Source organism: Empidonax traillii, unplaced genomic scaffold (assembly GCF_003031625.1).
Source record: "Empidonax traillii isolate 1590-97213 ecotype Southwest subspecies unplaced genomic scaffold, ASM303162v1 scaffold398:size1781980, whole genome shotgun sequence".
NCBI classification, from domain to species: Eukaryota; Metazoa; Chordata; class Aves; order Passeriformes; family Tyrannidae; genus Empidonax; species Empidonax traillii.
In genome coordinates this window covers 1,450,293-1,463,474 of record NW_020955591.1, presented here as the reverse complement: position 1 = coordinate 1,463,474, position 13,182 = coordinate 1,450,293, and the positions used below count along the sequence as shown (strand labels likewise).

At 39.5% G+C, this 13,182-nt stretch overlaps 1 protein-coding gene across 11 annotated transcripts in view; it reads left to right on the top strand.

The window, feature by feature from the left end:
* CDC42BPB (CDC42 binding protein kinase beta) overlaps positions 1 to 13,182 on the top strand; it is a 95,497-nt gene that overhangs the window by 16,417 nt on the left and 65,898 nt on the right. For all 11 annotated transcript variants that reach the window (XR_003572351.1, XM_027893632.1, XM_027893622.1 and 8 more), the window contains exon 2: positions 12,123 to 12,214. Coding sequence is in view for 10 of the 11 variants with exons in the window: in XM_027893632.1 (XP_027749433.1) it covers positions 12,123 to 12,214 (92 nt within the window). In the remaining variant the exon portion in view is untranslated. The remainder of the gene's footprint in view (positions 1 to 12,122; positions 12,215 to 13,182) is intronic.

Genomic DNA, 13,182 nt, shown 5'->3' with positions numbered 1-13,182 from the left:
GCAAAAATTTGGATAGGAAAGCATGATAAAAATGCAGAATGAGGGGGAGAGAAGGAGGAAGAACTTCATCCTGCCTGTACTAGAGAAAGCTGAATTTATAATGCTTGGAGACTTGGAAATGTCTCTAGGAAAGGCATGGTGTTCTATTTTTAGATTCTTGTTCCGTATGCTTTGCATATATAGAAGTGATGTTAAAGCTCTTTAGTCATGCTGTAAATCAGTTAGATTTTAAAAATTCACTCCTAACTGTTCCAGGATTTGACTTCCCTAAGGACGACTTTTTGATTTAAAGGACAGTTTAAAAATTCAAACATGTATAAACTGTCATGTATCTAATATTCTAAATTATCATTTATCAAAAATGTTTTCTTTCAGGGCTATTCAATGTGTGTTAAAAAACCCAACCCTACTTCCAGACAAAATTTAAATGGCTTCATTTTCTTTATTTAATAGCGGGTGTTATGATCTTGGTCAGTCTGAAACTTCAGTCTAATTAGTTGATGCTAGCAAACTTAACTGGAATGGGTAATATTCTAAAACAGCATTCTGCAGACTTTTTGGTTTATTTCCTAATAATGACATTTTGTGAATTTTTTATTTGGGGGTGATGTGTGGTTTTGTTTGGTTTTTGTTTGGTTTTTTTGTTTGTGGTTTTGTTTGTTTGTTTGTTTTTGAGCCATGACCACTTATAAAAAATTCTGTACAGCGAATGATCCATGTACCGTACAATTTGACTCCATTTTTAGAAATCTGTATCTAAGGCCAAGTTTAGGATGTCCTCACAGTTTTCCAATAGATTCTCCCCTTCCTGCCCTTGCTAAAAATTCAGACCTTACTTATCCATTTTAAATGTTAACTGTAGTATATGAAAAGCCTGGGGATAGATATAGACAAATTGTGAAATAAGCTATGTCAGTGTCAGACATTAGGGAAAGGTTGCAAAGTGAAATTAGAAGCACGTTGCCTTGTCTGGATAAAGTTTTCCTCACATCTTGGAAGGCTGAGAGATGTATTTCTCTTTCCTTTTTACACTTTTTACATCTTCTGAGCAAGTAAGTGTTAGGAAACATCCTGACATGCCCTCTGGAGATGTGCTTACCTTCTGAATGGCCCCAAACCCAGTGATTTTGCTGTTACAGGTGGCTGGCCATGTTCCTAATGTTTACCCTGTGTTTTGTTGGTAGTGACCTTTAGCACCTGGAGTCCATGAAAACAGTGCCTCTGTAAATGGTCTTCCACTTCCTTGTTCCCAGCTGGTGACATTGGAATTAGTAGGACGAGACAGAATGGCCTTGGCTCTAGATTTCCTGGTCTAGAGAGGAAACTGAGTGAGAGTATTTATAATATTAAAAAAGTCACTCTGTGCCATCCACTATAATGTGTAGCAAATCTTAGCATGGGACTTGTTAGTATTCTCTGCAGATTTAAAGACAATCCTCCTCTTCTCTCCTGCTCAGTAACTTGAGCTCCTCCAAATATTCTAATGCCTGGTTACAGTAATTGTTGTCGAATGTCTTTGTGGCCTTTTCCTATGGCAAAAATATGACTTTCAGTGACCTTTTAATTAGATCTCAAGCTCCAGGCAAGTTTTGAAACAGCATGAGTAATGTCTGAGAAAATGTCCTCCTGTACACTGCCATTTAGAAGGAAGTGAAAAGAAAGATGTTTGAACTCTTGAAATTGAAAAACAGCTCAGGTGTTTATATGTGGAGTGTTGCAGCGTTGAGCCATCAAAACGATAAAAATCAGGTGCAGTTCTGTAGCACTGTATGCTGATCCTTAGTCTTATATTTCCTAGCTTATGGTATTGATCTGTTTGGGCACTGAAATATCAGTAAAAGGATGATTGTTGTTTGTCTCTGGTCCCTCATCCAGCTTTCCATGGGTGTTAGCACCAAGGCAGGCCACCTCTGCAGCAGCTGGATGGCATCGAAGGCTGATGTGTGGGCAGTTCATCACACCCTGTGCCACCTGGGACAGGGGCCTCTAAAGAACATCTGCACTCCTTTAACCTTCTTGCTTTTGCTGGCGCAGCAGCCTCTCCTGACCCTTCAGCGACGATGATTCAATTTGTTAAACTACAGGATGATAGTTGTGTTCTGTGTCTCGGGATCCCGCTGGTTCAGTGAGTAGAATCAGGTCAGTGAGGTGAGACCAGTTGGGTTTGTTGGAGCTGGTACAAGGAAGAGAGCGACCTCTGGAACTGCCCCTCTGGTTGCAGCGATCCACTGTGGTTGTGTCATTAAACTAAAAGGGATACCTCATTATGTGGATTTCACTCCTGTCACTCTTAAGTGCATTTGCGTAGGGTGCTTTGGCTAGAAGAACTTAATAGAAACCTCTAACCTCTAAAATAAAGGAGGTGGCGTGTAGTAAACACAGCACCAGTGTAAAGTATAAATTGTTCAGTTACATTTAGCATGTGTTAAGTTTATAGAAACTTGAAAGAACATCTTGCATATATCTGGAGCAAAGAAAAAAAGATGTGCATTCACTGTAGGTAATTGATGCTGCTTTCTTGTGAAGTTCTACTTCTGAGGTGAAGTAAAGCATGCAATCAGGAACTAGAACTTTGCTCATACATTGATGATGTAAGTGGTGGCTTAATTGATGTAAGTGTATGTAAGCTTATATATCAGCAGTGTGATCATCAGATTGGAATTCTTTTATTTCTTAGCAGGGTGTGCTAGAGGTGCTGGTTCTGATGAAATTCAGTTTCATCCTGTGTTGATGAAATTTGGAGGAGCTTAAAGTTGAGATTTTCTTAATCTCTGCTTTGAAACCGTCTGAAAAATAAGTGATGATATCCAAGTTCTTTTTCTAAGCAGTCATAATTCTCAAACTATTCTACAAAAAAACCCCTATGTTTTTAAGATTATTCATCATGCAGTAAAATAAGTGGATTTTAGCAATAATTACAACATTGTTATGGAATAAAAGAAATGGAATAATTGAAATTTTACTGTTTGGAACTAGTGATTCATGTAAAACCCTGAAAAAAATTTTTCCATTACTGATGTGCTTCAACATGGGATTGCCATTTGATGTGGCTTAAATGACCTCTCCAACACCTGCAAAATCTGGCCCTGAACTAGGAGTACAGAAAAACTGAGGCACAAATAAAGCTATATTAAACAGAGATTGCATTCTGTGGTGTGTCGCATCCATTTCTTACAGTGTTTTGACATGTATCTTGGAAGATCCTGTGCTAATTTGGTACATGTTGACTAGAAACAGGCTCTGGTGTAGCACTTCATGGTTGCTGCAGTCCAAGCTGGATTCACATCAATTCCAAAAGCCATTTTGCCCTTCTCCCTGCTTTGGGCTGGGTCACCAACATTGCAGCTGTATCTGGGTCACACTGGGTGAATGGTTTGGTGGGATGGGGCAGAATGGGACAGACATGTCAGCTTTTGCCTGGAAATGTTTTCTGGTTTGACCTACACGTGAATGATAATGTTGGTCCAAACAATAGAGTGAAGTGTGGTGGTAAGGAACAAAGAGAAACTCTTTTGGCAGCAGAATGAATTTCCTTTATGAATTAAAGTGGTCATGTAGCTCCCTATTCAGTTGTCTCAAATGTCTGGGATGCCAGACAGTTCCAAGGAAAATCTGTAATTCAAAGAGCCTCTATAGGACTTGATGTACTTGCATCTTCCGGACTGGATATGATCGTATTGACGAAAATAAAAGGACTGAAGATAAAGCCTATGAAGGCATTGGGTATCAACCGTTATATAAGAGTGGGAAAATTTCTTTTTTATGGAATAGTAATCTTTTCTTTACATTTTTTAGCAAGGCTTAAGAGGAAGGAAAGTATTACCTTAGTAAATCTTACAGAATTTGAGTAGAAGCAAGATATGTTTGTTCAGTCTCTTCAGAAAGTGGCAACTTGCAGAGTCTGAACTTCTGCTCAGAATAGTTAGTGAAGGCTCTGAAGCTGAAGAGGCTGATGAATCTATGGTTGGTGCGTAGTCTGCTGAAGGATCTGGAAACCCTAGGGAAAGGTTAGAATGGCGTATTACTTTTCCCTCTCCCAAACAAATGTGCGAAGTTGGAAAGAGGTATGAAAAGCTGGGCTACAGAGCGCAGTCAGGAACACAATTTCTCTTGGAGCTTTCTTCGTTCTCCCATGAAAGCTGGGCTAGAACTTCATTTCAAGCTGCTGTTTTCTGAAATGCCCTGATGAGCACTCCCAAAGGTGCTTTCTTGTTCAGTGTTCAGTCTTTTTTCCTGCTGTATCTGAAATGTTACATGTTGTGAAGCTTCACCGGGTTTGTGTGGATAATAAGTCACTTCTGGCTTTCCCAAACAAAATGCTATTCACAGGCATGTTTTTCTTCAGTGTTAGTACTAATAGTTCCATCTTCCAAGAGCAACTCCAGTATTTGGAGGGGGAAAGGGGGGGGGGGGAAGATAAGAAAATACAAATCCTGCCTGAATTGGTTATAGAGACTAAGTTATACTTTCCTAAATTTGGATCATTCCATGCCATTAACACAGGAGTAAGATGAGAAATTAGTCACTCAGCTTTGCCCTCTGTTTGATGTAAGCTGCTTCTCCTTGTGCTTGCATCCCCTGTAGTATTAGCATATGCCATTACCTTTAGGTCTGATTGGCATGTGGTTTTTATTTTACCTGACCATTATTTTTCTTTTGTTAAAGTAAGGTGTTGCATATATATGAGTACACCAAATAGTCATTTGGTGGCTTTTTAAAGATATGTAAGCCAACACTTACTTCCTCTCACCTGCTAGAACACTGTTGCTGTTTAGTTCTCGAAGACACATGCGGTGGCTTTGATGAGAGTTAAACTGGCAATATGTTTTGTCGCTTGGACTATTGGGAACCATCTGTGTGTTCCTCTGTTCTAGTCTGTTCAAACCCTGCGTATTATCTTTGGTGTCCTTTCATTGAAAGCATGAAAAGCAGTGAATGGGCTAGTCAGGCAGATAGCCAGCTATTAAGTGTTTGTGGTAACATTCATCAGCGAGCTGGCATGTTGCTGCTGATTGAGTCCTTCTGTGTGGCTCTTGCAGTTGGGGCTTGCCACACAAAAAGAGTAACAGTGAACACAGATGATGTTTCAAGGTAAATGCCTTGCTCTTCTGCTGGCAAATTTAGCAGCACTAATAGGATCAACATCAGAACTACTACTCAATATTTTTCTTCCAAGCGTTTCCCAGTGCCATTACCCTTTAGCTTGGTGATAAATTTTTCATGCAGTTATCACAGACTAGTGTACAAATTCTAAATACCACAATCAGTTCTTCTGTAATTGATAAAGCCACTTACAGAGCAAAATGCGGAAGCTATGAGCACTCAGTCTTGGTTTATGCCTAAAGCTAATTATCTTTTTATCCTTTTACATTTTTGAGGGGTTTGCATGTAATTATCTAATCCAAATCTTGTCCCAATTCATAGTTCTGTTAAGTGTCAGCAAGGTATCTAATTGAAAGTGGTCAGACACTCTTACATACTCCAGAAAGCTTTTATAAAATAACCAAATCCATAATCATGGTTGCAAATGGATACCTCTGTGCAACAGATCTTCAGAAGAGCTTAAGCAGGTTTTTTAAGTATTTGGATACTAAAAAAAACAACAATAATTTAATAATTAGTTACCACTTACTGTCTTGAAAAATCAGCCTCAAGAAGACTCAGACTTCCTTGCTGTTGTGTTAATGTCTGTTTCTACTGTCATTTTAGTTCAGATAAATGCTGTTAGAAGAGAACATCTTAAAATTAGGAAATACTGGGCATCCAGGCACTGTAAAACTGGATGGCCCCTTGCTTGGGGAATAAAGAGAACTCTGACAGTGTGTGAAGCAGTGTCATATCAGGAGGCTGTTCTGCCAGGGCTGTAGGCACTTGGTAAGAGGTAACCAGATTGTGGAGTTTGTCACTGTAGTGATAACCAAAGTTTTGCACCACTGCACTGGTCTAATGGGTGTTGATGAATGACAAAGAATTGGATCCTTGAGCAAGAGGCAGACAGAGTAAGGAAAGTGCGTGTATGTCAACAACAGGAGGGAGGGCAAGCAGAAAATGTGTCAGAGAACACAGACTGTGTCACCTTTGGCTTGTAAACAGCAGAACTTTGGTGAAGTTCATCTTCCTGTAGAATTTGTATCTGCCTCCTTTACTAGGCTCAGTGGAATAACCCCCTGCCCTTCCCACTGTACTACCTTCCCTTTTCTGCTGCACTCTTCCTTTCTTCCCTCTGCTGTGTAGTACTGCTCCCCTGTCCCTGCATGACCATGGATGCTTTGCACCTTGGTGTGTGCTGGCTGCCAAGTGACTGCTGCATTGCTGATGCAGCCTTTCCCTTAGTGGAGGTGACACTGTGGGTGTCTTCTAGTCAATGCCTTTTTTTTAATAAAACTTGTAGCAACTTGGTATCTTCGGATGACTCTGGTGAAATTTGATAAAGTGCATATGAAGGGTGTTCAGTGGGATCAAAAGATACTGGGTGGGAGGAATGGCCTCAGACTGCCCAGCAGTGTGATCACACATACCTTATTTCCTTAGGAAATGAGACTGAAAGAAAGCTTTCACATGCGTTGACAGTAAGAGGAAACAGGCAGCACAGGAAAAGGGAGGCAAGGATCTATATTTGGAAAAATTAAAACTGTAGTCAGCAAAAGATGGAAGAATAAAAAAAATTACATTTTTAAAATACAGGGAAAATTTCACAATTGGGTAGCAAGGGGATTGTACTTCTTTAAAACTCAAGTGTGGGTTGTAACAGGTATTTATCACCCTAGTGAGCAGGTTGGGGCTACCTGGGTGTGGGTATCTCCCAAGATGTGTATACAAGCACTAACTTGTTAAACCTGCCAGCCTTCTGTTTTAGTAGCAATATCATAGGAATGCTGTCTCTTTGAAAAGGGTGCACAGAGGGCAAACAAGTTACTTGATTTCTAGAATGTAAGTTAAGAGGGATGGTTGAGGGAAATGGTAAAACTTGCTGCTCTTTCATGTTCTTCCTCCAAAGAAAACATCTTAAATAAAATATTGTATCTGCCTGATGGGAGCGTGGCTCCACAGACAGTTATCTGCGTCATTTTCTTGTTTCCCTGACATTAATCTTTTGCAATTCACATAGTTTCCTACCACAATGTTTTGTAAAGGGGATGAGTAGATAAAGGGACTGTGGTGGCAGATGAATTTCTGTCTGACCAGACGGTTTGGACGTACCTTCAGGGTAGATCTACCTCAGTGATGTTGTTATGATATGTAATGACTTGAACCCCAAATCACTTACAGGATTGGTTCCAAACTGTGAAACTATCTGGGGTAGGGCAGTGCAGTATATGAGCAAGGTTCTCCAAGAGCCCATGGAGTTTCCATACTTGGAAGTTTTTGAAACCTGACCAGGCAGAACTCTGAATAACCTGGTCTGAAATCAGTATTGACGGTGATTTGAGTAGGAGGTTGGATTAAAGACCAGCTAGTCCCTTTCAACCTGAATTGTGAGTCTGTGTATTGTTTGCTTGCAGTTGTCACATTTATTTAAAACTTGGAGCTGCCAATGATACAAAACATCAGATGTTCTTGAACATTTGGCAGCTTAAGCTGAGTGATTTTTTTTTTTTTTTAAATTCTGGAAACTTGCACTGCCTAACAAAATATGGAGGAGTCCTCAAATTACAGGCATGGGATAATTCCACCACTGAAGCAGTAGTTATCATAAACCCAGCAGGTAGTCTTCTGCCCAGTGATGTAAAGGTGCTGGCTGGTGTGATTCCAGATGGTAAATTATTGACATAAATTGAATGATTCAGAATCTGAACAGAAAGTAAAAATTTAAAATATACCTCAACACTTCTCATTTTTAACAGCATTCTAGGTGGGAAGAGTTAACTTTTTATTTTTTGAGGATGTTGTTGACAATACTGCCTTTCCTGACCTGCCTTCAGAAATGAGAGGAAATTTGGCAAATGCTTCTGACCTTGGGAGAGGTTGGTGTGCACCCGTTCCTGGGGTAGCAGTGCAGAGTGCCCAGTCTGCTATGTCAGATCATCTCCAGTGGTGTTTCCTGCAGCTTTTAGTCATTCTGAAACAGCCTTCAAATATTTTCTGTCAGGTGGCATAATACAGATTGACTGCAGTGTAGGTGCACCAGCTCTCAAACCTAAATCACAAACCTATTTACCTGTGACTGCGCTCTAAATTGTATTTTCAAATTATTCAAATTGATGTTTTCTTTTTGTGTAAATAAAATATTCTAATCCCAACTATCAGTGGAAGAGGAGAATATGATCAGAATAGAAATTGCGCGTGGAAAATTATGTCTTTCATATGTACCCTGCTTTTCAATGAAGAAATAAAGGTTGGCATGTCACTTCCCATTATGAATCAAAACATCAACTGTTACTGTTTTGTATTATATTCTTGAGAGCATACATTACTTGGCTCCTTAAAATTAGTTGCTTGGGGTTTTGTTGGGTTTTTTTTGTGTCTGGCCTTATGGAGAACACCCTTCTTCCAAACAAGGATAAGTACAGTAATGCAAAATGAGCTTGAGAGAAAAGGCAGTGATGCATACAAATATTTGCATGTAGAATGTCTATCCCAAATTCTGATTACATCCTCACAGTCATGAATAAACAAACTCTTGCAATTACTCTCAGCTAATGTTACCCTGACAACAGTGTGTATATATAACAAAATTCAGTAATCACTGCCAACAAAACCCCCAGCACAGCTAATGCTTCTGTTTGCCAGGATGAAATACTTTCATTAAGTATTAAATCAACTCTAAATCATAAGTTCTGCCTTCAAAATTAGGATCAAAACTAATCAGTAAAGTGTGATTATTCATTCCAGTATATGGAGATAAGTTTGTCTTGAGTTCCCTATTTATGAAATAGTGGTATGTAAAAGGAGAAGCTGAAGCTTTTTACCAGTTAGATAGTGATAAATCACTTGGCATTGTTCTGGCAAGCACAGGAAACACAGCCTGTCTCTGCTACTTTTTGGTGGAAGTTTCTGCTTACTCAATTTTGCCAGTTCTTTGCATGCTGCTGATCTGGATACTTGTGGATTAAGGAACAGCAGCCTCCTGGGAGGAGAGTAGGAAAGCAAATTGGAAATGTTTTTTGATTCAACTTACTAAGAGAGAGAAATTGTGAAATCCAGTACTTAAATGCAGCAGGTCACATCCTGGTGTAAACAAGGTTCTACTTAAAAGTGATAATAAAGTAATTATGACTTTAAATGCGTTACTGGTCTGTTGCCTCCTTTGAGCTCTGACTTGATGTGTAACTTTTGTTGTAGTCTCTGTGATGATCAGATTCTGTGGATATTAGGTTTTACTTTAGGACTCGAATTGTTCTATTTCAAGACAAGTCCTGTCCAACTTAAAATATTTCTGTACATTCAAATATTCATGCTTTCCAAGAGAGAGGCCACTGAAGCTGCTGTGTTTCTGGACACCAACACCTGCTAAATACTAAAAGCAAACATTACTTAAGCGCACAAATGGCTTGTAAAAATAGTAACTTCCTTTTAGGAGAGAATACTTTTTTCATTTACATATATTAAAATAATTAATTTTAAAAGTAATACTTCAGTTGACCAATTGAGATGAAAAAAAGCAGGATCAACTAAGACTCATGTAGTTTTACAATTGAAATGCTGGTCAGGAGAATGAGGGCTACTCATCCCTCCTTCAAGGGTACAGTTCCTAGAGAGGTGGTGTTCATGCCCTTACCCGCAGAGACTATTTCTTCTGCTTACTAAAATTAAAGTATGTGCTCTGCTTGATACATAATATTTATTATCTTTTGAAATACAAAACTAATCGAATTTACTTGCTTTTATATAACTCTACACATTTCTAAACTGAGTCCCAGTTTTAGTGATGGGAAGTTAGATACACTTCAAAGCAAGGAAGTTTGCAGACAAAATAGTTTGTCACCAGTCAACAGAAATATAAGGGTTTAAGGGTTTTTTGAAGTGTACAAGACAGCTTAGACTTTGATAGGTTGTGTCATCCTGCTTTGAAGGTTGCTTGGGATCAATTTACAGTAACAGGGTTTTTTATACTTGAACCAATTATTGCCCAGAGAAGTTGTGGATGTTCCGTTGCTGGAAGTGTTCAAGGCCAGGCTGGATGGGACTCTGAGCAACCTGGTCTAGTGGGAGGTGTCCCTGCCCATGGCAAGAGCATTGGAACTGGATAATCCCTTCCAACCTAAACCATTCTATGATTTTGATGTTCTGTTTGCTTACCAGAACTATTGCTAAACTTTGTTATTTATTTAAAACAAAAATTATTACTGGGTTAGTGACCCCAGAAATATAATTACTAGATTTCATTTCCCCTGTCCTTGAATTTTAATAACAGGAGCTGATGTTCTTCAAAATTAGTCCAAAGACCCACATTCTGTAGTGGCATTAGTCTTAGCAGTCTCCTACTTAATAATGGAACTGTCACGTTAATTTCTTGTCTGCAGTTGTGTTTCCTCTGTCTTGGTTTGGTGGGAAGGAGGTGAGAGAACTTTGCAGAATAATTGACATATATCACAGGCATCAGCAGTGGTATTTACTTGCACAGGTGTCTGATTGGACTGGTATAGGTCTCTAACTGGTTTGAGGTGGTGTTAATAAACAATTTGGGAGTTTGGGGTGATAGTCTCACTGGCCTTGGGGTGAGGGAGACTGTGGTAGGCGTTTCTGTCCAGCTGAAATAGGGAGTCTAGCAGAAAAGCTGGTAGAGTCTCATTCTTAAGTTTCATACTTTGGGTAGACAAGAAACATGCAGTGAAAGAAGTATTACTTCTGGAGGAAACTGTTTTAGTTACACCTCTCCTAAGTACAAGGAAACAGAATGGCTGTTCTTCAGTACAGCTGTTTCTTCATTTTTTTAGCCCTGATGATTTTTTGCTGAGAGGTTTTCACACTTTCTTAGTTAGACTTTATACTGAAATATGCAGTCTCCCTTTCAAATTTCTGTCTGTGTGGTTGTAGGGGTACGTTTGTTTTTGTTATCAACCAAAATACACCATCAAGGCAATGACCCCTCTTCTAGGAATTCTGTTTGGCTTGTAACTCATTAGCTTAATCATAGTGTAAGGTGAGGTAAAACAGGAACCTGGGCTGAATTCAAATAGTAGTTCTGTGATATTTTACTCAGTTGCAGATGGGAAAAATACATGGGTTGAAAAACTTCATTCTTTTTAGTCTGATAATGTGTGTGGTGAAGTGAAGAGCAGCGATCTTTTTGTACTTAGGTTGAAGAGTGAGCGGCTGCTTTGCTTGTGCCTACTTGCCCTTGTGCAGTTTGTCTTGCACTTGCACCACTGCTTGCTTTTCCTTATTGATTTGACCTTCATAATCAGAATAGTGAATTGTAACCAACGTTGTATCTAAATAGTGATCCCTGTGCTGTGATCTGTAGAGGAGAAAATTGATGGAGCTGCAGGTGCAGTAGAATTTATCAACCAAATATTTTGAGAAATATCATGAACCCAGTGGGACCACAGAATAAAGTAAGTGTAGGTTAGTTAATCACTGGACACCTTTTAGGCTGGAGCCTGTCAGTACTTGGTCTAATTGAGATCTGGTCAATGTTGCTTAACAGAAAAGATAGTTCAAAGTATAAATCCTAAATTAGCCACAGATCTTGTGGGAAATGGTTTCATTGCTGTTGAGTAGAGACAGCTCTCTTGAGAGTCGGATGTTAAAGCTTTAGCTGGTACTAGCTGAAATAATAAAGAGTAAAGCTGCACTCTGCTGAAGAAGAGAATTAATCTAGTGGCTGAAGGGTAGGACAGATTGTCTCTAGGGTTTACCAATAATGAATGAGCTCTCTCCCTTTCACATAGTCCTTTACTGATTCACAAAGCCCTAAAGAAAGGGGGGGGGGGAATCCTTCTGCAAGACCACTTTACTCATTAGCAGCAAGACAGAGCCATTCATACGATTGAACTTTTAAAAAAACTTTTAAGTGTTAATTAAATAGTGTAATTAACTTTTTTTTCCTTCTATAGTTCTAATAGTTGAAAATTTACTGTTGCTCTGGGTACGCAACTAGTAATTTTGACCTTTGGTTTATGGATTATTTTGGCTTGCAATGTTTCTCTTTGTAATTGAATTTTTTTTTCCTTGAACAGCAAAACCATTTACAAAATTGGTAAAGGAAATGCAACTCCACCGAGATGACTTTGAAATTATAAAAGTGATCGGAAGAGGTGCATTTGGAGAGGTAAGAGATTTTTACTCACAGTTGCACTAATATAACTTTCATCCTTTGTGAATCTGATTTCTTGCTATAGTTGACCTGTACTTGTCCTAAAGACAAAAGATTCACACAGATGTGTTAAAATATTTCCAAATGTGGGATGAAGCTAAGTACTACTGCCAGGTCCCTTTGAATCAGGTTATTTAGCGCCCAGTTCTGCCATTTCTGTGACTGGCGCATTCTGACTTCATTGTAGCAAAACAAGTGTCTCTTCAATGTGTTTATGAACAGGGTGGTCCCACCTAGAAGCTGCACAGCTGAATTTGGGATCTCTTCTCCCACTTGCCATATGTGCTGCTGGGTGCTGCTCTAATTTAACACAGAACTGGGCTGCTTCTATGGCAGGAGCGTGGAGGTTGCTCCACCCATCTGCCTGTCTCTGTAGCAATCTGGTAATGCAGAAAGACGCATTTGGCTGCCTCAAAGACTGCTCCCTGTCATCTTTGAAGATCAAAGGCTGCTGGATCTGTTTTTTGGACAGCAAGTTGAATCATGCTGGGATGATAGGAACGCATTGTTTTGAGGACTCGCCAGTCCCAGGACCCTGGACTGAAGCTTTACTGCTTAATATGCTTCATGAAAGTCTCATCAGTCACACAAGTCTGGTACTGGTAGGGCTTGCCACTGGCAAAAGCATTTGTGAGCGTGTCCCCTCCAGCAGGCATAGGATACCTGAAACTTCTGGAGAACCTCAAAAGAGAACCCTTTCAGCATTTAAGTACAGGTAACTAAACTCATAGCTGTCAGCAAGAGAGGTTATTAACTAGAGAATTTCTAGAAGTAAAAAACCCCGTAGATTTCTTCCAGGAAACTTCTTTTAAGTAGTGCCACACTAAAGTGAAATTTAGAGACTGCCATTAGTGGCTCACTTCAGCCCATTAGCACTTCTGCTGCTGGTGGCTAAGGATAAGCTTCCTGATCTCCATCTCCTG